Source organism: Suillus paluster (assembly GCF_016628075.1).
Source record: "Suillus paluster strain FC165 chromosome Unknown EDB91scaffold_12, whole genome shotgun sequence".
NCBI classification, from domain to species: Eukaryota; Fungi; Basidiomycota; class Agaricomycetes; order Boletales; family Suillaceae; genus Suillus; species Suillus paluster.
Genome location: NW_024537572.1, coordinates 427,419 through 446,783, shown reverse-complemented (window position 1 = coordinate 446,783; position 19,365 = coordinate 427,419). Strand labels below are relative to the sequence as shown.

Genomic DNA, 19,365 nt, shown 5'->3' with positions numbered 1-19,365 from the left:
AACGAGACTCAGACACAGAAGACACACGCGACCCAAGATTAGCGTTCGCACTGTTGACACTAGATTTATTCATCTGCAAAACCGTAGGGATGATCTTGACGTTTTTGATCGATGATCGCGCTATCACTTCCATAGATCAGGATCCCCTTTGTGTTCTGGGATATTCCATAGTGTCGACCAAATTCCAATGTAATCCCATACAGTGTGGAGTGGCCGACGTCTCCAGGTGCGAATCGTATCCCGCTCGGTGCAGCGGTGCTATATCATTTAAGTTGCATTGAACTTGCACCACCGATGCGCCGGTATGCGAAATATATTTTTTTACCTTTCATCGCTGGCACAAGTTTCAAGTTTCAGTGGGTGCCTTCGCACAACGTCATGGACATCGCCGTGCTCTTCTGGGTCCGAAGAATATAAATAGGGACGAGCAAGTATGTCGTCGTGTCCCACGCATGCTTATCGAGAGCTCTAGATCGTTCCGAAATGAATTTGTTCGAAATATTAAGCTGGCCTGGTGCATAGCGACGTTATAGCTATTAACACCCGGACGGACACAAAGGGGACCCTGGATTCGACACTCAGGTCGGACAGGAATTTTGATGTTAGTCGTTGTATCAAAGGTTTGACGTTGTACTTACACGAGGGGTATAAAGGGGTAAAAGTCAAATCTTAGGGCTAGGCTTAGTCTCGACCTTTCTACGGGCTTGATGCGACACATGCATCATTAGAAATGTTATCTTTACTGTCCTGGCAGGCAGGGTTGGATCATGATAAGTTGGTTAATGAGTGGCTAAGTTTAGATATGGTTCCTGCCTTTGAAGCGTTTGCAGTATCTTGACTAAATCCATGAAGCTTGAAGCGTATGGAAGGCCAATGAAGCGCTCAAGTTCGAATTCAGATCTGCGCGGGCATCACACTGATTCTGCACACCATATGTACTATGCCCCTTTGATGATACAGTGCGGCCGTAAGGCACAGTAGGTAGCTTGTTTTCCTATTGCAGGTTCATCGATTCAAGGGTGTCTCCACTGAGGACATGAACGAAGTCGCGTACAAGCGAGAGTCGGTTTGACACGATATCCGCGGACTGTAAACCCGAGAAGACAGTTCATGAGTGATCCCCCATTTACGGTTCTCTTGCATTTGGTTTACGGTACTTGTTACTAGCTAGAACATATTGGGACAAGTGGTAATGAAAACGACAATCCTGCTCTTCTGCATGCTCACAGATAAAATTCTGGTTTTCTCGCGTTAATGCCGTACTCGGCCAATGCAGCACTCAAGTCATCCATGGTCAATGCGGTCCTTGTCTTGTCCTGATAGCAAGGTATTTTACACAAAGCAGTGCGAGGAAGAGCAATTACGCACCTTGGACCCTGGCCCAGTGAGGGGGCCGCGTGCACGGCCACCAACAGCGTTCGTACGTATACGAGCATGCTGGTAGGCATCGGCAGCAATATCTGATACAAATTTCTGTGCAGCAAGCGAAAGCAGACGTTTTCTGAGAATGGAAACGTAATGAGTCTATACTAGAAATGTTTTGGGGTACTCACAGCCGCACGTCTTCGCATTCAAAACCTACCCTCTGGAGATAGTAGTCTGTTACTTCATTAGGAATCTATGGGGCGCATTCAGCTCCGCCCGGATAAGAAAGCTATTGTGATGCACGCGTACCAAGGGTTCATAATCATCGAGCATGACAAGGAATTCAGCCAAAGTACGATCCTTGCGCGCCTCCTCGGCTGCCTGACGCGATTGTGGCTGACTTGCTACGGCAGTGGAGGCGGTTGTACTCGAGCCTGCAACTGCAGTAGTGGCTTGGGAGGGCTGCTGAGATGCATCAGGAAATGTTCCCGGGGGGTAGTATGTGTAAGGAGAAGGCTGGGATTGTGCCGTTGGCGAGTCAGCAAATGCTACTGGTGTCGACATGATCTACGATGCTGAAGTGAACGGAAGAAGCCTGTCGGAGTTAGCCAGGCTTATTGGCGGAAGTATAAATTCTTCCCACACGAGTTTTTTTTTGTTTTTGCATGTTCACTCAATCGGTTGACTTGCGCTGAGCTCGGAGCACAGTGAGTCTCTTTCTTTTTTTTTCATTATTACTTGAACCATTGGGTTCACTAGTAATCGTACATGATGTTTGAGGCATTTGGCTTTATGCAGGAGCGCACCCTGCGGTGCAGAAACTTATCTCAGCTACCTTCGGGGGAGCTGCTTTGGCAGTATCCACCCGCTTTGACTGAATCTTCCCTTCCTACGTCTGAATTAGTTTGCCGACGATTGCTGACAATCTTTTCGATTAACAGATGTGGCTACTCGCCTCCCTCGAACTGCCTCAGAGGCTCGCTTCGGCCACGGGAGAATTCCCATATTGACAATACAATGTACTGCATGTGTAATAATAGTCAAGTTTAATGCATCACGCTTGCGTTTACCTCTTGATGGACAATGAAGTTTGTGCGATCAGAGATCTGATGCCTTCCTCCCCGAGATGTGAATATCTACCGTGATATGTTCACATGACTGACCGATGTTCGAGGAATTTAAGTTGGTACACTAGTGTAAAGCATGCACTGGCAGTGCTTGGAATGTTATTCAATACAATCGAGAGTACTAGTGAACGTAAGAGGACAGGTTGCAATCGCTCCAAGTTCGGTTATCTCGGACAGCAATGAGCGCTTTTCTGAAATAGTCCATTTCGTTGCTTGATGACGGCCACCTTTCAAGTCGGGCCAAGTATCACCAGCCTATGGTGTACGTTAGTGTCCGTAAAGATACGTGGGGGGTGAACTTAGGGCGTTTATATATTATAAGATGGTTCAGCAGGCGGACACCAGTAGCCTATCGTCGGAGGAGGCATACTTGAAGCTGTCGATCATCCGAGTCCTTCATTTCAAATCCGCGTTTTTTGTAAACTGAGACTTGTTCTTGTCTTGGCTCCACTACCCCGGTAACTCTTCCTACTGTCTTGATCCCGCTTTAGCTCATGCGTCCGGAATTTAGCCAGCGAAACTCCGGGCTACCTCAAGTCTCTGGTGCGTCTTGCCAGGAAGAGGAAAGGGGACTTCATCGCTAAAATCAGGTAATCACGGGCGAAATCTCTCCTTGAATGCCTACCATCATATTACCTACACTTCACCTTCACGACTTTCGAATCACGCCTTGTATGTGCCATCCATCATGATTATCCTCGCCGAGAGTAGCAGGAGCCTCAGTCCTAGTATGGACAATGCAGGGGGTGCCAGAAAGTCCGGGTTGTCCTGCGCGGAATGTCGCCGGTATGTTCATATCCGCTACTCCTTGAGAGCACTAGTCCCACTTGACCTTGAATTCGTCTAGATCCAAGCTCAAGTGCGACAGGCAAGCCCAATAAGCAACTTCACCTCCACTTCATAGCTGACTTCTGCAGGGCGTTCCCGTGCCAGTCATGTATACGACGTGGATGTGCGAATATCTGCCCAGAGGGTAAGTACTTCGCTCTTATAGTCTTTATCGATTTCATTCACAGCGCCCTAGGAACTCTTACCGCCACGAAAGGAAACAAGTAGGTCCATCTCGGCTGCTGTCTTTCAGTTCCGACTCGGAATCTAACTTTATCAAAGGGTTCTTATGGCTCATGCTCAGCGCCTGTCAGGCCAAGTAAAATCTATGACAACGAGAATCAAAGAGCTTGAAGAGGCACTTGCTGAATCTCAGAGGTCCAATCGTGGCGAAAGCGAACCGCATCCTCTCCTCAAAGCACCGCCACACGAACATGCTGAACTGCCCGAGCTCCAGACTATTTATGACGATGAAGTCCGCGATGTATCAGAAAGCATCGGATCGTTATCAATCGATGTCAATGGCCGCACCAAATACCACGGTGAATCTGCTGGGTCAGAGGTGAGCCAGCCTATTCTGGTAGCTTTCTATGAGGCCCCTAACTATCTACGCCATGCAGTACTTTCAACCACTGTTTTTGGTTTGTAACACCTCGTTTCCAGAAGACATCATCGCTCATGTAAATCAAACGATAGCCCGACGGATGTTCGTCACAGCAGAGCGGTCCCACCGACCCCAAATTCTTGGGACTTCCATTTGAGATCATTGATCTTTGCAATGCATACCCCTTCGGTTTGAGGGACAGTCAATATACGAAATTTCTCTTCTTACCCTTTCTGCCTGCCCGTGAACGAGCCCTGCAACTTGCCGAACTCTATTATCAAAATGTTGCATGGCTGTGAGTTCATTTCGCACGGTCCATCTGACGTTCGTTGACCCACATAATCTCAGGAACGACCCCATCACACGAGATGACTTCATGACCAATATTCTAACCCCATTATATGGCCACACCGGTTCACCTAACATTAACAGCATCCACTCCCACCGACTTTCCGTGTTTTTTATCCTGCTAGCTTCAGGAGTCCTTTACGAACAATCACCATCATCAGGGGTGCTCGCCGAACAGTTTCAAGCCCTTTCTCGCGCTGCATTATCCCTCGATCCGATCCATCAAGATGCTACTTGCGCCACCGTACAGGCCCTTCTCATGAGTTTCACACACATTTACCACTCTGACCGTACGAACAACGAAGGTAGGTGGCTTCTGATGGGCGTGGTTACGAGAGTCGCGCAATTAGTGAGCACAGTGTGCTATTGTTTCGAAGAATAAAAAAGAACTAATATTCCGTATCACAGATTGGGCTACGTAAGTTTCTGTGCACGAAATCAATGATGCACACTAATGGACGAATCGCAGAACGCGATAGCGCGGGGTGGGATCTAGGGTACGAAGAAATACAGAGAAGACGCATTTTATTTTGGGAAGTCTACACGTGCGACGCGTGGACGGTGCGTGAATTCTTTCATGTTTGATCTGTTCACTGATCGGTTTCAAAGAGCATCGTAAATGGTCGGCCGCCTGCATTGAGCATCAACCACACAGACTGTTGGTTTCCAGAAGATCTAGACCCCGTAATCAAACCATCGGGCGCCATCGAAATGGGATGTAAGTTTCATTTGATTATTTTCTGTGCGAAGCGTTTCATCTCACTCTTTTACGTGTTTTAGGGCATGTCTGGAAGTTTCGCTACACAGCAAGCTGTTTGGGAATTTCCGCGCAACATGTCTTCAGCACGCGTGTGTCAAACTATTCCGCATTGCTCGAGTTGGACCGAAAAATACGGAAGTTTATCCTACCGTCCCATTTACAATCGCCCATGGAAGCCTCAGAAGCGGGTCGCGCCTGGTCGCCAGAAGCCCCTAGGGCAATGCAACAATATTGTGCGTTATGTCAAAGGGAAGCAAGTAAGTAGGCGCCGATCTACTTCAGATCAGAAATAGGCTAACGGCTGGCAGACTTACTGTACATCCATCGGAGCTGGTTCGTGCAGGCCATTCGAGAGGCCCCCGTCAATCCCCTTCAGCACAAATATGCGCCCTCCGTCTTGGCTGTATATCGTAGTGCATGTCGGTTGATCTCCAGCCTTAAGGGGTTGTATCGAGTGCACCCATACCCGACGAATCGGGCGTGGTTCTTCTGGTCGGCCATCTTCTCTGCATGCGTAAGTCTATGCAGTTCATTTTGACCACGCACTTATAGGGGTAAACAGATCGTTCTCGGAGCCATAGTGGTGGATAGTCCACAATGTACTCTCGCGTCGAACGCATTGCAAGAACTAGAGCAGGGGATGGTACTTTACGAACAGGGTTCGCTTCCGTGTCGACCACCCGCAACTATGGTAATGCAGGCCTCCAAGCCTTACGATCGTATGTGTCCTGACGCGTTCCCAGCTTGTCCTCCACAGATTGCGTGAACGTGCAATCAATTCCTTCAAAGCAACGCAGGCAGACGCCGGACAATCGCGTCAGTCATCCTTCGACCCTGGCGATTCAGCCGTGCTCGGACGCCGGAACAGCATCATCGCCAACACGTCATCCAACTCGCCAGCTTCAAGTCCATCTGGTTCAGACCGACAGTTATCAGAACTGTCTGATGATTTTGCGCGTCAAGCTGATCCATCCATCGTTCAATATTACGGGGCACTTGCAAATCCCAATCTCGTATTGCCGGCCACGAGGGAGTTCGAGCCGCCATTCACGAAGACTTTCGAGCCGTCCTATGCTGCAGCATCGCAGGAGGACCTCAATACACCTTCACCATTTTTTGACCCTGCGCTGCAAGCTGCGATGATGAAGCAAAATCCGCCCTCCAACCAAAATATTGCGGGCCCCAGTTCGAGCATGCCTCGGCAGCAATCCTTATCATATCAAAAAGCAGCACCCCATCCTCATTCCGCCGACCACAGTATTAACCAGGAGGAGGTCTGGCGAAATTACATTATCAACCTGGGAGTAATGAAGCCCTAGTCTACCATGATTTCTTCATAGACTCGCATTCTGGACCATGCATCATCATCGTGTTTTCGTTACCTGTCGCACTCTTTCCACGTTCTTGTCACGCACACATTTTCGCTGTCTCCCGCACATTGTCATGGTTGTTACAGTACTTGGTGTTATATACTAGTCCATTTTGATCAAATTGGTGTCGTCGACTGGCATGGCATTGGCTTCGGCTTGATCGCGCAACTCCATCGCATGAAGGAGTGTATCTATGTCTGGTGAGACGACAAACCGCTTGTTGACTTCTCCCATGACGTGCAGACGACTATTTTGTAAATCCAGGTGGACAGCTTGCTGCAAAAACGACGGCTGAGTTGCGCCAGTAACCTTGATATAGCCGTCAGCGTAAGCGACGGAGGCAAAAGCATGGAGATTAGACGAACATCCAAGAGGATGCCATTACCAAGGCGCATTTTGACGACCCCGCTGCGATATACTTCAAGCTGCCCGATGACACCGTCGACTTTTGGTAGTTCCTTCGTTTGCTCTGCCTCTGGTCCTGCGGAAGCGCTTGCCAGATCTCCGCTCGGACCTGGTGGCTTCACGTCTGCTGCGAAAGATACTTTACGTGGGCGACTATCCGAGGAGGGTGCATCAACATTCATTGTAGTCGGATCGGCTGGCGGGATATCGGAAACGAATGTCGGGAACGGCTCAGGGAACTGGAAGAAGTAGAGACGCTCTTGCCGTACGTCTGCGTCCTATCATAAGGATGAGCACCAGCACCAGATGAAGATTTCGAATGATTACCTGGTCCGCTTCAGCTTGTAATGCGAAATCATCTATGAGGTCTTCAAGCTCTTCCTCTTCCTCGCTCTCGCTAAGATTAAGAGCATTAGCCAAGTCCACTTCCCCCGATTCTGCTGCCTCCTCGATGTCCATAGCCTCTTCTAATAGAGCCTGAGCTTTAGGTAGCATAAAAATATTTGGAAAGGACTACCTTTTTTCTTCGAACCTAGTAAAGGTGACGATGGCTCTTCCATTTTCACTTGGATGACCTTTTTCTTCTTCCGTTCCTTACGTTCTTTGCGCAAGCTTTCTGGAGCCATCCAGTCCATCTGTTTCACGTTCTCCATGTCGATTATCTCGACGCCTTCGTCCGGATCAGAGTAAACGTCATCGTCATCCGCTCTTTTGATTTCCCCCGCAACGAGGATATTCGGTGCTCTAGTCTCCCTCTTCAACGACGGACCGGCAGCTCCAGAAAGTCCGGCACCAAGAGCGGCTGCATTTCCAGGTCCCAATGGAACGATGGGTGTAAAATTGGAGCGAGGAGCACTGCGCCGTGCTGAGGTACCTCCGAGAGCAGGTCCCATAGCGAATGGACCACTGGCAGTCATTTCTACTGGAGGTGGGCGGGGAGCTGCACCACGACCTTCGCCTCCCCTGCCCCTTCCCCGCCCACGACCGCGTCCTCGATCATTAGATGCACTGGGGATAGTCGGTGGAGGAGCTTCCTGCGTGCGGTTCAGAATGATGATTCGGGTAGGTGTGTCCTAGGACACATACCTGTTTAACTTCACTGGTAACAACGCCATGAGCGACCGTGGACTTGGACTTTGTAGAGTTGGCTCACTCTTTCTTCCTTCGGGATGGTAGTGTAGGGACGAACTTGAGCTTCTGTGATCCTTGCCTGGTCACATCAGAAGGTTTTTTGGCCAGACTGCCTATTGCTTTTGGGACGGATGGTCCTGGTGTGCTTGTAGATCCACTGTCTGCCATGAAACCTGATAAATATCGTGAAAAGTCAGTGGCACAGGTGTGCACAGCCACGTGGTTATCTACCAATCTGCTTTTGATCCAGTATCGATCATAGCAATCGACTTGCACCCATCCAGACCGGCGGCCCAATTCTCGATTCCTTGCACAAATGGGAGAACCAGAGCACCTCAGATCGACATACAATGATGTACACAACATCATTAGAGGAACCGCTGACAAAATTGCGTCTGAGTTCAAGCCAGATATGTTTATCGCGATAGGTACGCTAATTTCGTAGCCGATGCATTTCAAGCTCATCTTGTCCATCAACAGGAGGAGGGTCAGTTTTATCCCACTGATGTCTTATTATGACCTGGACTGCAACTCTCATCCAACAGTGGCTTTTTCCCAGCTCGTGTACTGGTATGTCGCCCAGAGGCATAGCGGCCCGACCGACCTTCTAATCCGCCTCGTGTCCGCTCATAGCGCAGTTTCCTGAAAGATTCGTCCACGAAAAGGACCATTCCGATTCAAGCCATCGGTCTCTCCCTCTATGAATCTCTTCCCGGTACAACTGTAATGCAGCTCGGCAGCGAAGTTATTCGCACCCAGTGGCTGTACGGCGTTATCAATTGTACCCAGGATCTGATCTTGACACAAATGCTTTCGACAGAGGACCAGACCCGGGCAAAAGGTTGCTTGGGAGACGAGCTTTGATTATTGTAAGTTCTAAATCCTCGGTTTTTGTTGAATTAAGCTGATATTCCGAGCAGGACGAAGTCGACGACTCGCGCAAAACCCTCCAGTAAGAACTCGAGCAAAAATAGTTCTTCTTGTTGGTCGTACCTGACGAGCGTTCGTCCCATCCACTGTGCAGATATGCATTGAGTGAGCTCCAGAAAGATGTCGAATTAGAACTGCAGTTGCTTCCAGAGTCCGAGCGTGACTCGAAACGCACAAAATTTGCGATCTTCGTGGTGCACAACAAGCTCAAGCCCAAACTTGGGGAGTTGCCACCAGATACCCCGTGAGTGTCATCTCTTACCACAACGTCTTGTCTTCACATGTTGTCACAATTTTCCCATCAGATACTTCGTAGGCGCCGAAGTGGAGGATGTGTGGTAAGATATAGAATATTGATCCCTCTGACTTCTGATGAGATTCTGAATATACAGGCTTGATTATCCGTGGGAAGCCATGTAAGTTCCGTTCTATTCGTTGATGACGATTCACCGTATTTTCTTTCGACTTCCGTCAGTGATATCGAGGAGCATGACCGTCTCGCAAAGGAGGACAAGGAAAAGAAGAAGACTACATGATATTTAACGAGCAGAGACTGGAACATGTTTATAATGATCCCATTCCTATAAAGTACTCGCTTCTAGATCTTGTCCGTTTCGTGATCCATTTTGCTTGTATAATGTACTTGGTTTGTTGTGCGGAAGTTCATGATCTCATGAGGCGGGAGCCGGGGGAGGATTTCAGTCGCCTCGATCTGTCCCTGATTTTCGACTCATCGACATACAAGCGGAACTTTTTCACACCTACTGGCTACATTTTTTGTTGTCCGGACTCCGAGTCGGTATTAGCAAACACCGCTAATTGATAATTGCATTTGGACCAGCTGTGTTTTTCACTGCGTGACTCCGACCACGACTCAGTTCGACTCTTCCAAGTACCGCCAACAGTTCCCGCACCAAAAATCGGGTTCGGTCTCCGTACGGCAAGACGGTCATCCTTCGAAGCCTAGTTACTCCTTTACCACGGAAAAACGGCGTTAAGGCTTGTGTTTCCATCTTTCTTTTCTTCCATATAGACTACTTGGATGGCTGAAGAGGTCGACTATGAGGCACTCCCATCCAACACAAGCCTTGGGGTGAGCCATTTAGTTGATCTGCCAGTAAAATTTTCACCGACTAATAGAACTATAGGTCAACATGCTCGCCGGAGCTCTGGTAAGTTTAATTTGGTTTGCATCTATAGTGCCCACGACACGTCTCTCGCACTTGCATCTGACCAGTTCGCGCTCTGGAATCTCTTAAGAACCCATACTGAATATCTTGCTCAGGCTGGCATCACAGAGCACGCAGTCATGTTCCCAGTAGACAGTATAAAAGTAGGATCCAGGTTTTGTCCAACAGCGTGAGGGCTAACAGGACATTTAGACACGAATGCAAGTTTTCGCTACGTCACCTGCCGCTGTTTACACAGGGATCGGAAATGCATTCACTCGCATATCATCTACGGAGGGGATGCGAGCTTTGTGGCGAGGGGTCTCCTCAGTAATATTGGGTGCGGGACCAGCACATGCGGTTCACTTTGGAACGTATGAGGCCATGAAGGAGTTGGGGGGTGGAAACTGCTGCTGGAAATCAATGGCTTGCAACCTGTATGTCCACCATTCATATTCGTTCCCTATCATTTCTTCCCTCTTTCCATGTCATTTTACCCCTCGCATCTGGATTCCCAGGCTGTCTGCTACGTAGTCGGCATGTACTCACCGTTACGTTCTCACAGCACTGGCAGGGCGCATCCGCTACCATTGCCAGCGATGCCTTGATGAATCCATTTGACGGTGAGCTCCCAGCTACTTGTGCCGCGTTCCCCAACCCATTAGCCTTCGCCCACAGTCATCAAGCAACGCATGCAGGTGCACCAATCGGAGTTCCGCTCCGTGTTTACCGCCATGCGTGTCGTGTACCGGACGGAGGGTCTCTCCGCGTTTTATGTCTCATATCCCACTACTCTGACGATGTCGGTCCCCTTCACGGCCGTCCAATTCACGGTCTACGAACATATGAAAAAGTTACTAAATCCTTCGGGCGACTACTCACCCGTCACGCATATGATCGCAGGTGGTATGGCGGGCGGTGTGGCCGCAGGTGTCACTACTCCTCTGGATGTCGCGAAAACCCTCTTGCAAACTAGAGGAACATCACATGATGCCGAGATACGAAGAGTAGGTGGAATGCTGGATGCGCTTCGTATAATATGGAAGAGAGATGGAATAAAAGGTTTTGGACGTGGAATGTCGCCACGGGTTTTGACGCACATGCCTAGTAACGCGCTTTGTTGGCTATCTTATGAGTTTTTCAGTGAGTCCATCCTCTCGTGATTTGGTTCAACGTCCACTCATATTGCAATTATTTACAGAGGTTGCTATTCGCGAGCAATGACAGATCGCGTCCTCCATAGACAGTAAGGCACGAACCGTGCTTGCATGATCCACTTTAGTGCCGGTTCATCACTATCGCACCTATCTCCGCTACATTACTATCAGGTTATTCCAGTCAGCTGCCACATAATACTGACAGCCTTTGAGATTCGCATACTCTCGCATTGACCTGTCAGGAAGCCTGCTATTTCCGGAAGCTCAGCACAAGGCCAATGAGATTACTATAGATTGATCGGCGAATGTTACGTCCGTGTGCAAGCAAAAGAATAGGTGTGGATAACAAGCCATGATAATCACCGACTGCGATGTCAATGACATGCGACTTCAACCCACCGACTGTGAGTAGAACAGCTGCTGCGTCGGCTCGCTCTCCTGACACCATGCGACTTGGTGTTCCCACATTCAACATCTCGGAATATATTTACCGTCTGACCCACCTGGTTCGCATACTATTCGTCTCGCGGGGCGTATTTGGGGAGAGTACAAGCAAGCGACGTGTCCGGGCAAAGATTAAAGCTCACATATTTCTGTCGCCCTGACTTAATTCCTTGGTAATTTGCTTACTTAGTCGGGTATTTCGATACCTGAACTGTAAATAGCGTAGATGGCCAAATATACATCATATGATCAACATATGATTATGTTAGCATTCAACGCTAGATGTTGCATATGTGGACCAAGGTTTGTGTGTGGTTTCGGAAGTCGAGAAAGCTGATAAGACCGTAAATAATACGCAGAGGATGTTTGGGCTTTGGAATAACGGAGAAAATTTGGGACACTCCCTACGTTTGCGACTGTTGGGTAAAGCAGTTTTTCATCCATTTTTTTTCTATTTACTAGCTACTTCACAGCCGCGACTTGAGGTCAGTTTCGCAATACGACTGGTTCGGCGTAATGCGTGACGGTTGCCCCCATACAGAAAGGCACAGCATAACTGGAAGGACCATGTCCATCCCGTGATATGTGACTTCTCTCCCTCAACATACCCCACATGACCCACCAGTCTTCAGCCGCGTCCCGCGCGTTATAGCCGAAGACCTCGCAAATCTCATCCCACTGCCAGCGCATCTTCGTCTCGTCCCAGCCTTTGTGTCCTTCGACCATCATACTATGGAGGGCCTGATCTCGCGCATCACGTTGTGGCCCAGGTGGCACCCATACTGTATCAAAAGCCTTCGTCTCTTTTGCATATATGGCACGCGTGCGTGGTTCGCGCAGCTCCTGGAACGCTTCGAGCAAGTGAGGTAACTGATCCAAGTCCCGTATTCGAGAGAAGAGGGTGCCGAGCACTTCGGCGTCCTCTATTTGCATACTGCAGCTTTGTAGAACGCAAGGCTGCGGAAAATTCAAAATTAACAGACAGAGTGTCGAACTCAGATGGACTTGCATATAACGGGTGTGCAGCCTCTCCTATAAGGAGAAGCCTTCCTGATTCATCTGACCATTCTTCGGCGCTTTCTCTTTGGAAAAGTCGTACCCTCTGATAATCAGTAGGTATGTTTAGCAATCGCTGCAACCTTGTCGAATCGCGATGATAAGTCAACTCAATCATGTGGGATATGATCAATTAACGCACTTTGGTTCGAAATGGAAAGGGAGCTTTTCCCGAGGGACGGTCACGTCCCAGCCGTCTTGCTCACCAATGCCATCAACTTCGCTGTCAGGCAAGAACGCATGAACGGCAAACTCAGCCCCACCAGCCTATGATGGTTGAGTCATGAAACCCACGGCAAAGGGAAAAACATACCACCGTGAAGGCTATGACATGTCTGGAGTCTCCGGTCCATATCGGGTACTAGACACTGTGTGAAACTTCCGCTAGAAAGTATTGGTGGGCAACGTACATCAGGTCTGCCTTCATGAAATCGCGTCAATTCACTGAGCTCAGGGTCGTTTTGAAGAACGTCCCGAGGTATGATTGCACTGCGCCAGATTCCCTGTCAGCGGCGGTTCCCGATGTGACAATGAGAATGGCAGATTACACGTAAGCACTGTGCCCTTCTGGCACCTCTTCGCTTGGCCACCCAACGACCGCTTCGCGGACTGTACTCCGTGGACCATCGGCCCCAATGACCATATCTGCTTTGAAGACGGTACCATCCTGAAGCTCGACGCGGGGTGGACTCGTGTGTACTTTGACCACTGTTGCATTATATGTAATACGGGCACCCGCGCTGACCGCTGCACGATAGAGCATATCGTAGAGGTCACCATACTGTAGGGAAAATGACATTATAATTTGAATAACTTCCAGAATGTTAGGGCAGATACAACTTACACGGATCACCAGATAGTCAGCTCCTGTCTCCTGAAGGACGTCTTCCTTCCATTCGAGGCATCCTATGACTTCTCCTGTGTCAACTGCCCGGGTCAGTTGATGAGCTAGAGTGAAACGTCAACTAGTGCCACAAGTTCCTCACTTGAAAGGAATGTGCTAGCGCGTGTGCTGAGTCCGTATTTCATTAGCTCATTCTTGAATCCCCAATCCACCAAAACTTTGGTAGCATTGGGTGGGAGATGTGTACCACCAGCACGCTACAAGTTTAGTTCAGCATTTGCCTTCGCGTTCGCACATAGAACCCACCCGATTTGGTCCTGGAGCTCTGTCTAGAACCCGAACATGATGCCCTGCTAGGCAGAGTCTAAACGCGGCAGCCAGACCGGCAATACCTTACGAGGACAATTGGACTAAATGGCCCGAGAAAATCATGCGAGTTGTTCACTTACCAGCTCCAACTATAATGATGTCGACGCTGAGCGGTGCTCTCCTTTTTGATGATGACATGAAAGCACGCGAGGGACGTCACGGACGTAATAGCACAGGTGTAAAAGAGGGACAGAGACTGAAAACGAGCGAAAAGACAGACGGTGGTAATGTCAAGGAAGAATGGATATTAAACGTTTTTCTTCAATGCGCCGATATATCATTATGACAGTCGGCTGATGCGGGCTAGAGTAAAGCTTCCCTTCCCTATGAGAGAATAGTACCATTAAGCGGAAACCGTCCGCATAAGGACATTTAATCAAGGAGGACCTGGCAGGAACATGACAACGTTATGATTTTCTGACGTTTCTGTAATCCGGCCACTGTGCGAATTCTGCGAGTGTGCCTTCAACAAGTAAGGGAACATCGGAAACAAGTAGCCCACGATTTGAACTCACTGGTTCAGGTTGATTAGGATCTAGGATTGATCTAGGACATGCATTGGCAGGCGCTGAGTCAGCGCGCGTGACAGCTGTATCGCTAGTTGACAACCCCAGAGAGCCACTCGCTGTGAGAACAAGTCGACGAGCGGAAGCAGGCAGCAGACGGAGGCTGATCTGGCAGCAACGGAGCCGGCGGGAGCGCGGGCACAGTGAATGTACCTCCGATAAACGAGCCTATCAGAGTGCGGGGGGGATATGCAATATACATGCTGTAACATGCTGGGACGCACCGGTAGAAATTGACCCCGGCAACCAAAAACAGTTGCCAAAGCCTATGAAGACGGGAAAAACTTGGCGCTGCCCTGATCGTATCCTCTGAGCCAACGGGTTTCGCCGTCAACTTCCAGCGCTTATGATCATGCGATAAATATTAAATACCAAATATCGTAATTCTACGGTTCATCGTGCCGTCATGCTCTCTAAGGCAGCTGGGGGACAGAAAAAAAAAATACCTTGCGGAATCAATCTTACAAGCTCGCTCCATTTTTCGCTAGTGGGGAGGACGTGTTTCTACCCCTGCGCGCCCTAAGTGAGCTGGAAGTTCCCGACCTGACGATGTAAAATTATAAACGCTTTGGTAAACAAAAATCTCGTTCAAATATTGTCGTCGTAAGCCTAAGGCGTTGCCCTATGTAGGCAGGATGCATTCGTTGAGTGTCGTCTGAATTTATAGGTTTGAACACTCATGGAAAGCCCAAGCTTGTGCAAGGATAAGTAAAATATGCATCGCCCAAGGACATGCACAATACTATGGATCCAAACTCTTCTAAGATTTAGAAGGGGGACCGAAGAGTCTCTAGAACACACGCCTGTCTGGTTCAAGTTCTATTCTAGTTCACATCCAAAACATGACGTGGTTGGCCACCCCAAAGTGCCATCAAGAGAGTATCACGATGGAAAGACAACATTCTAGAAGAATGTCATGACGACATCGTCAACAGTTTTTGCCCACGGCCGGAAGTCATCGAGGATAATAACCTATATTGACCTGGTCCACGGTGTAGGGGCTTGGGCCAGCGTGACACATTCAGTACTTGTGGACGCGCCTAGATGCCTCGATTTCGTACGCGAGATAAGAATCAGCATTATGAGAGACCGCGGGTAAAATGGAACATACGTGCACACGATTTACTCCTTGTAGCAAGCTTTCAGGGACCGAGGGAACTTGTCCCATCAATTCTATCAACCTTCCGCGTTTCAATCGTGGTTTCAGGGTGATGGCGAAGATGGCTAGACAGGCGCTCAAGTGTCAAAAGGGCTTCGCCAAAACGGTACGCCTTATCGCCGAGATCAAGAATCAGCACAGATCAGCACTCACTATCAAAATCAGTAAGAAACCAAGCTGTGGTACGTAGCACAAACCCACCGTTTGGAGTTATGATTTGAGTCAAATGGACAAATTCCAGAGGGTTCTATTCTTTCACCCCATTGCGCTGTCGGACCACCTCTCGACGCACTAGCATTTACGGACGTTCGAAGTCCAATGGGGTGGTTTTTTTACTATTTCAACCACCCTTCTCTATGGTGACGTAGTTTCGGCAAGGTTTCATGGCACCATAGGAAGGTACGTCCAAGTCGACAAGACAATAATACAGCTCGCAAGTCCAAATGCGATTTTTGCGTGTTTGCACACAAGATCTGTTAAATGCGATTACGCCTTTGGGCGATCTATCGGACCCGCGTAGACCGACAGGCAACATGCAGCACCTTTACAAGCAGTAAAATTCCTTTCTGTCCAATATTGTGAACGATGAAGTTATGCAGGGGCGGGTCATAGTTAGGATTGGGGTTGCCTCTTGAACCTGGAATGGACCGTCCAATGCTGTCGCGCTGAAAAGTGAACAATAGTTTGTGGAGCATGGGTAGATGGAAATGACAAGCGCGAGTTTAATTTCGGTGCCAAGTGTCTAATGGACCTCAACGGCATGAATGCAAGGGAGACAAGCGTCGCACTAACGTCCGATGAGTAGCGTTGGACTGAACAGCAGGAGAGGCGATGTAGGCACCTGATTATTTAGTATGTAAAACGAGGCGGTGGTGAACGTCGTTCCGTTTAACACCGAGAAGCGCAATGGGGACATTGACATGTCCACAGAGGCGATGTGTGGTTGATCCCCATGCTGAGCAAGTGCGCGCGGGAGCATGATTCAATCCGCTTAACAAATGAGCAAGCGGTAGGCCTGCTTCACTGGGTGAAGGCGGTGTACCTTCTTTTATGTTACACAATTACTACCAGAAAGCACCCGTCAGCCAGGCTTGGTGCGGGTGAGTTGCGGGCGGTGCATGCTACGTGATGGACAGCTCAGTAATAGATCGGTGGAGCGCAATATGTGATGAACTTACAGCAGCGTGTGGGCCAGGAAAGATCCATGAACGCAAGTTCATTTTACTGAACTGGAACCATGGAACCTAAAAGTTGTACCGTGCGAGACAACGTAACTATTCACCAAGTTTTCGTCAGGAACTTGCAGAACATATATACGGTATAATCCATACAAGCAAAAATACGAGAAGCTTCGCCTTCATCGTGCTGTTAGCTTCCATTTTCAAGCACCAAGCTTGTAAAAGGACCTTGCCTTGTCCTAGGGGTTTCAAGGCAACAATTCGCTCTCCGAGTTTGCTCAATGACATCATTGTGCCTCCCAAGTCATTGCGGCGACCCTGTCATGCAACTGTCGTTCAGGTTATCAGCTTTGTGGTTTCGTCACGTAATAGGCAAATCATTTCATGGATACTGCGCACCGCCGAGATAAAAGTTTTTGTGAATCGCGTTATTAATGCTTTGATGATGTAGTTGCATGTTGTTTGACATGCGCGTCTGACCGGAAGCTGTCTAGCATGTGCGAGTTGTGGAAACGCAACGCTCACCCAGATAAAGCCAGAATGATGTCCCCAAGCTTGGAAGGTGGTGGCGGTTCCGGGTTTGACAATCATTGCACTGTACTCGAAGGGCGGCGTAAGCACAGCGAACATGGCAACTGCTGTGATTCCGTATTTTGGAGTTATAGTTTTCCAATATTTCCGACACCACTACCCTATTCCCGAAGAAACTGCTACCTTGTAGTGTTTTCAATTTGCGTCACTATACAGCATTCCTCTGCCTGCTCTTGAGCTCGAGCTCGGCTGGTGGCATCTGCTCACAGGATCCTGCGTGCCCAGATCTCAATATCGTCTGTGCAGATTGGGATATTGAACGTTGCAAAAGCGGCCCTAATAAATAAATAGGGTGGTGCGTTCAGCCAGTCCGTCCAGTTGCGTGAAAGCACACGTATAAAAGCTTACATTTTCGATCTCGACGCCAATAAACCTGTGTTCGAGCCAAGCCTGATTGGGTCCCTCTACTTGAAGCTTTGATGCAATCGCGGAAGATCCAGCATGAACATCTTCGTCGGGTACAAGCAATTGTAGGGCAAAAAGGCAAGTCGGAATGAATTGCGCAAATGACAGAACGTCCTCCGCTCATACTAAGCACGGGATGTGTTCATCTGTTATTGCGCGTGCGGGCTTGAGTCGAGTGTCTTGTGTTTCAACGCTGTCATCACATGAATCATAAAAATGATTATACTAGTGCCCATCCAATGGATATTGTTAGAAGAGAGCTAATTTGGCTGAATGACTAACGGAACCTTTAGATAAATTATTAGTAAGTACCGCCACGGTGACCCGCACCAGATCTTGCACTTGACTTGCAACTTGCTCTCCAGATGCTTGCAGTGCAACAATCAGCTGTAGTTCCAGATCCTCTTTCGGTTCCTTCGAATGCACCGGAACACTGTCCTGTAAGCTTCAACGAAGCCTGCTAAATCACTGACATCACTAATTGCATTGAATGGCAGGGCACGGAGTCCGAGTTAGCTGGCAAAGCCGATGCTTGCAATGGATGCGCAAATCAAGAAATCTGTGCATCCAACACACCCAAGGGTCCCGACCCAGCATTACCCTTCATTCGCGATCGGATGGCTACCGTGAAGCACAAGATTCTCGTTCTATCTGGCAAGGGCGGCGTCGGAAAATCTACCTTCACCGCCCAGCTTGGATGGGCATTTGCTGCGGATGACCGGATACAAACTGGTGTCATGGATGTTGATATCTGTGGACCATCCATACCCACTATCTTTGGTGTTGCCACAGAGCAAGTGCACTCATCATCATCGGGATGGTCTCCGGTCTATGTACAGGATAATCTTGGTGTCATGTCCGTCGGCTTCATGTTGCCCTCGTCGCGAGACGCCGTCATGTGGCGTGGTCCGAAGAAGAACGGACTCATTGCGCAGTTCCTTAAAGATGTCGACTGGGGTGATCTTGATTACCTCGTCATCGATACACCTCCTGGCACTTCGGATGAGCACCTTAGTGTCGTTCAGTACTTGAAGGAAAGCGGCATCGATGGTGCTGTGCTTGTGACTACGCCGCAGGAAGTTTCCTTACAGGATGTTCGGAGAGAAATAGACTTTTGCCGGAAAGTGGGCATACGAGTACTGGGCCTTGTGGAGAACATGTCAGGTTTTGTCTGTCCTGGATGCAAGACGGAGAGTCAAATATTCAGACCAACTACTGGAGGTGCGGAAAGACTAGCAAAAGAAACTGGCGTTCAGCTGCTGGGTAGGGTTCCACTTGACCCACGAATTGGGAAGAGTGCAGATTATGGTGTCAGTTTTTTGGACGAATACCCAGATAGCCCCGCGTCGGGTGCATACATTGACATCATTGACAGTGAGTGTTGATCGTCTGCCCTGGTATTTTACTCATATATGACCAGAGATCAAAAAGATATTGGGAGGCGATAGTGCCCTGTAATTCTCATTGTCCCAATTCCCAGTATTCTAGTACCGACCTCATTTCAACTCATGTGTATCAATAGATTCTACACTGGAAAGCTATGGTGATTCTATGCAAGA

The 19,365-nt window shown here is 48.9% G+C and overlaps 6 protein-coding genes across 6 annotated transcripts; 3 read left to right on the top strand and 3 right to left on the bottom strand.

The window, feature by feature from the left end:
- Positions 1-933: 933 nt before the first annotated feature.
- EDB91DRAFT_107129 (transcription initiation factor TFIID 23-30kDa subunit-domain-containing protein) lies at positions 934-2,065 on the bottom strand. The gene is made up of 4 exons (XM_041314847.1): positions 1,675-2,065; positions 1,554-1,618; positions 1,369-1,501; positions 934-1,316 (listed from the first exon to the last, which is right to left on the bottom strand). Exons 1-4 carry the CDS (start codon positions 1,927-1,929, stop codon positions 1,224-1,226), a joined length of 546 nt encoding a protein of 181 aa, XP_041179902.1. The 5' UTR covers positions 1,930-2,065; the 3' UTR covers positions 934-1,223.
- An 862-nt stretch (positions 2,066-2,927) lies between these two features.
- EDB91DRAFT_1118207 (uncharacterized protein) lies at positions 2,928-6,523 on the top strand. Its single transcript, XM_041318072.1, has 16 exons — positions 2,928-3,035; positions 3,204-3,278; positions 3,340-3,360; positions 3,410-3,465; positions 3,517-3,544; positions 3,603-3,882; positions 3,941-3,961; positions 4,017-4,219; positions 4,273-4,621; positions 4,681-4,690; positions 4,742-4,833; positions 4,882-4,990; positions 5,053-5,289; positions 5,341-5,546; positions 5,595-5,723; positions 5,776-6,523. Exons 2-16 carry the CDS (start codon positions 3,223-3,225, stop codon positions 6,349-6,351), a joined length of 2,373 nt encoding a protein of 790 aa, XP_041179901.1. The 5' UTR covers positions 2,928-3,035; positions 3,204-3,222; the 3' UTR covers positions 6,352-6,523.
- On the bottom strand, positions 6,524-8,781 carry EDB91DRAFT_1118198 (uncharacterized protein). Its single transcript, XM_041318071.1, has 7 exons — positions 8,757-8,781; positions 8,420-8,700; positions 7,961-8,367; positions 7,894-7,906; positions 7,325-7,841; positions 7,135-7,274; positions 6,524-7,085 (listed from the first exon to the last, which is right to left on the bottom strand). Exons 2-7 carry the CDS (start codon positions 8,525-8,527, stop codon positions 6,594-6,596), a joined length of 1,677 nt encoding a protein of 558 aa, XP_041179900.1. The 5' UTR covers positions 8,528-8,700; positions 8,757-8,781; the 3' UTR covers positions 6,524-6,593.
- A 763-nt stretch (positions 8,782-9,544) lies between these two features.
- Positions 9,545-11,572, top strand: EDB91DRAFT_1267123 (mitochondrial carrier domain-containing protein). Its single transcript, XM_041324511.1, has 6 exons — positions 9,545-9,961; positions 10,017-10,040; positions 10,154-10,201; positions 10,251-10,478; positions 10,612-10,660; positions 10,716-11,572. The coding sequence occupies exons 1-6, from the start codon at positions 9,911-9,913 to the stop codon at positions 11,198-11,200; spliced, it is 885 nt and encodes a 294-aa protein (XP_041179899.1). The 5' UTR covers positions 9,545-9,910; the 3' UTR covers positions 11,201-11,572.
- Positions 11,573-12,124: 552 nt separating this feature from the next.
- On the bottom strand, positions 12,125-14,045 carry EDB91DRAFT_1048956 (uncharacterized protein; the record flags this gene model as incomplete). The annotated part of the gene is made up of 10 exons (XM_041313440.1): positions 12,125-12,578; positions 12,634-12,777; positions 12,837-12,961; positions 13,008-13,055; positions 13,105-13,183; positions 13,243-13,475; positions 13,539-13,621; positions 13,681-13,795; positions 13,845-13,930; positions 13,988-14,045. The coding sequence occupies 10 exons, from the start codon at positions 14,043-14,045 to the stop codon at positions 12,125-12,127; spliced, it is 1,425 nt and encodes a 474-aa protein (XP_041179898.1).
- A 4,076-nt stretch (positions 14,046-18,121) lies between these two features.
- On the top strand, positions 18,122-19,317 carry EDB91DRAFT_106387 (P-loop containing nucleoside triphosphate hydrolase protein). Its single transcript, XM_041314639.1, has 3 exons — positions 18,122-18,246; positions 18,304-19,180; positions 19,227-19,317. Exons 1-3 carry the CDS (start codon positions 18,172-18,174, stop codon positions 19,262-19,264), a joined length of 990 nt encoding a protein of 329 aa, XP_041179897.1. The 5' UTR covers positions 18,122-18,171; the 3' UTR covers positions 19,265-19,317.
- Positions 19,318-19,365: the final 48 nt, after the last annotated feature.

Bases quoted from the DNA above. Each gene is read 5' to 3' on its own strand.
- EDB91DRAFT_107129 (XM_041314847.1), bottom strand. From the start codon at position 1,929: ATGTCGACACCAGTAGCATTTGCTGACTCGCCAACGGCACAATCCCAG. The intron at 1,619-1,674 runs GTACGCGTGCAT...TGCGCCCCATAG, and splicing joins TCGATGATTATGAACCCTTG to ATTCCTAATGAAGTAACAGA. The intron at 1,317-1,368 runs GTGCGTAATTGC...CCTTGCTATCAG, and splicing joins TCACTGGGCCAGGGTCCAAG to GACAAGACAAGGACCGCATT.
- EDB91DRAFT_1118198 (XM_041318071.1), bottom strand. From the start codon at position 8,527: ATGCCTCTGGGCGACATACCAGTACACGAGCTGGGAAAAAGCCACTGT. The intron at 8,368-8,419 runs CCTGTTGATGGA...GAAATTAGCGTA, and splicing joins GGGATAAAACTGACCCTCCT to CCTATCGCGATAAACATATC. The intron at 7,275-7,324 runs GTAGTCCTTTCC...AGGCTCTATTAG, and splicing joins ACTAGGTTCGAAGAAAAAAG to AAGAGGCTATGGACATCGAG.
- EDB91DRAFT_106387 (XM_041314639.1), top strand. From the start codon at position 18,172: ATGCTTGCAGTGCAACAATCAGCTGTAGTTCCAGATCCTCTTTCGGTT. The intron at 18,247-18,303 runs GTAAGCTTCAAC...ATTGAATGGCAG, and splicing joins ATGCACCGGAACACTGTCCT to GGCACGGAGTCCGAGTTAGC. The intron at 19,181-19,226 runs GTGAGTGTTGAT...ATATATGACCAG, and splicing joins ATACATTGACATCATTGACA to AGATCAAAAAGATATTGGGA.
- EDB91DRAFT_1118207 (XM_041318072.1), top strand. From the start codon at position 3,223: ATGGACAATGCAGGGGGTGCCAGAAAGTCCGGGTTGTCCTGCGCGGAA. The intron at 3,361-3,409 runs GCAAGCCCAATA...TGACTTCTGCAG, and splicing joins TCCAAGCTCAAGTGCGACAG to GGCGTTCCCGTGCCAGTCAT. The intron at 3,962-4,016 runs GTTTGTAACACC...ATCAAACGATAG, and splicing joins ACTTTCAACCACTGTTTTTG to CCCGACGGATGTTCGTCACA.
- EDB91DRAFT_1267123 (XM_041324511.1), top strand. From the start codon at position 9,911: ATGGCTGAAGAGGTCGACTATGAGGCACTCCCATCCAACACAAGCCTT. The intron at 10,041-10,153 runs GTAAGTTTAATT...TATCTTGCTCAG, and splicing joins ACATGCTCGCCGGAGCTCTG to GCTGGCATCACAGAGCACGC. The intron at 10,661-10,715 runs GTGAGCTCCCAG...CTTCGCCCACAG, and splicing joins CTTGATGAATCCATTTGACG to TCATCAAGCAACGCATGCAG.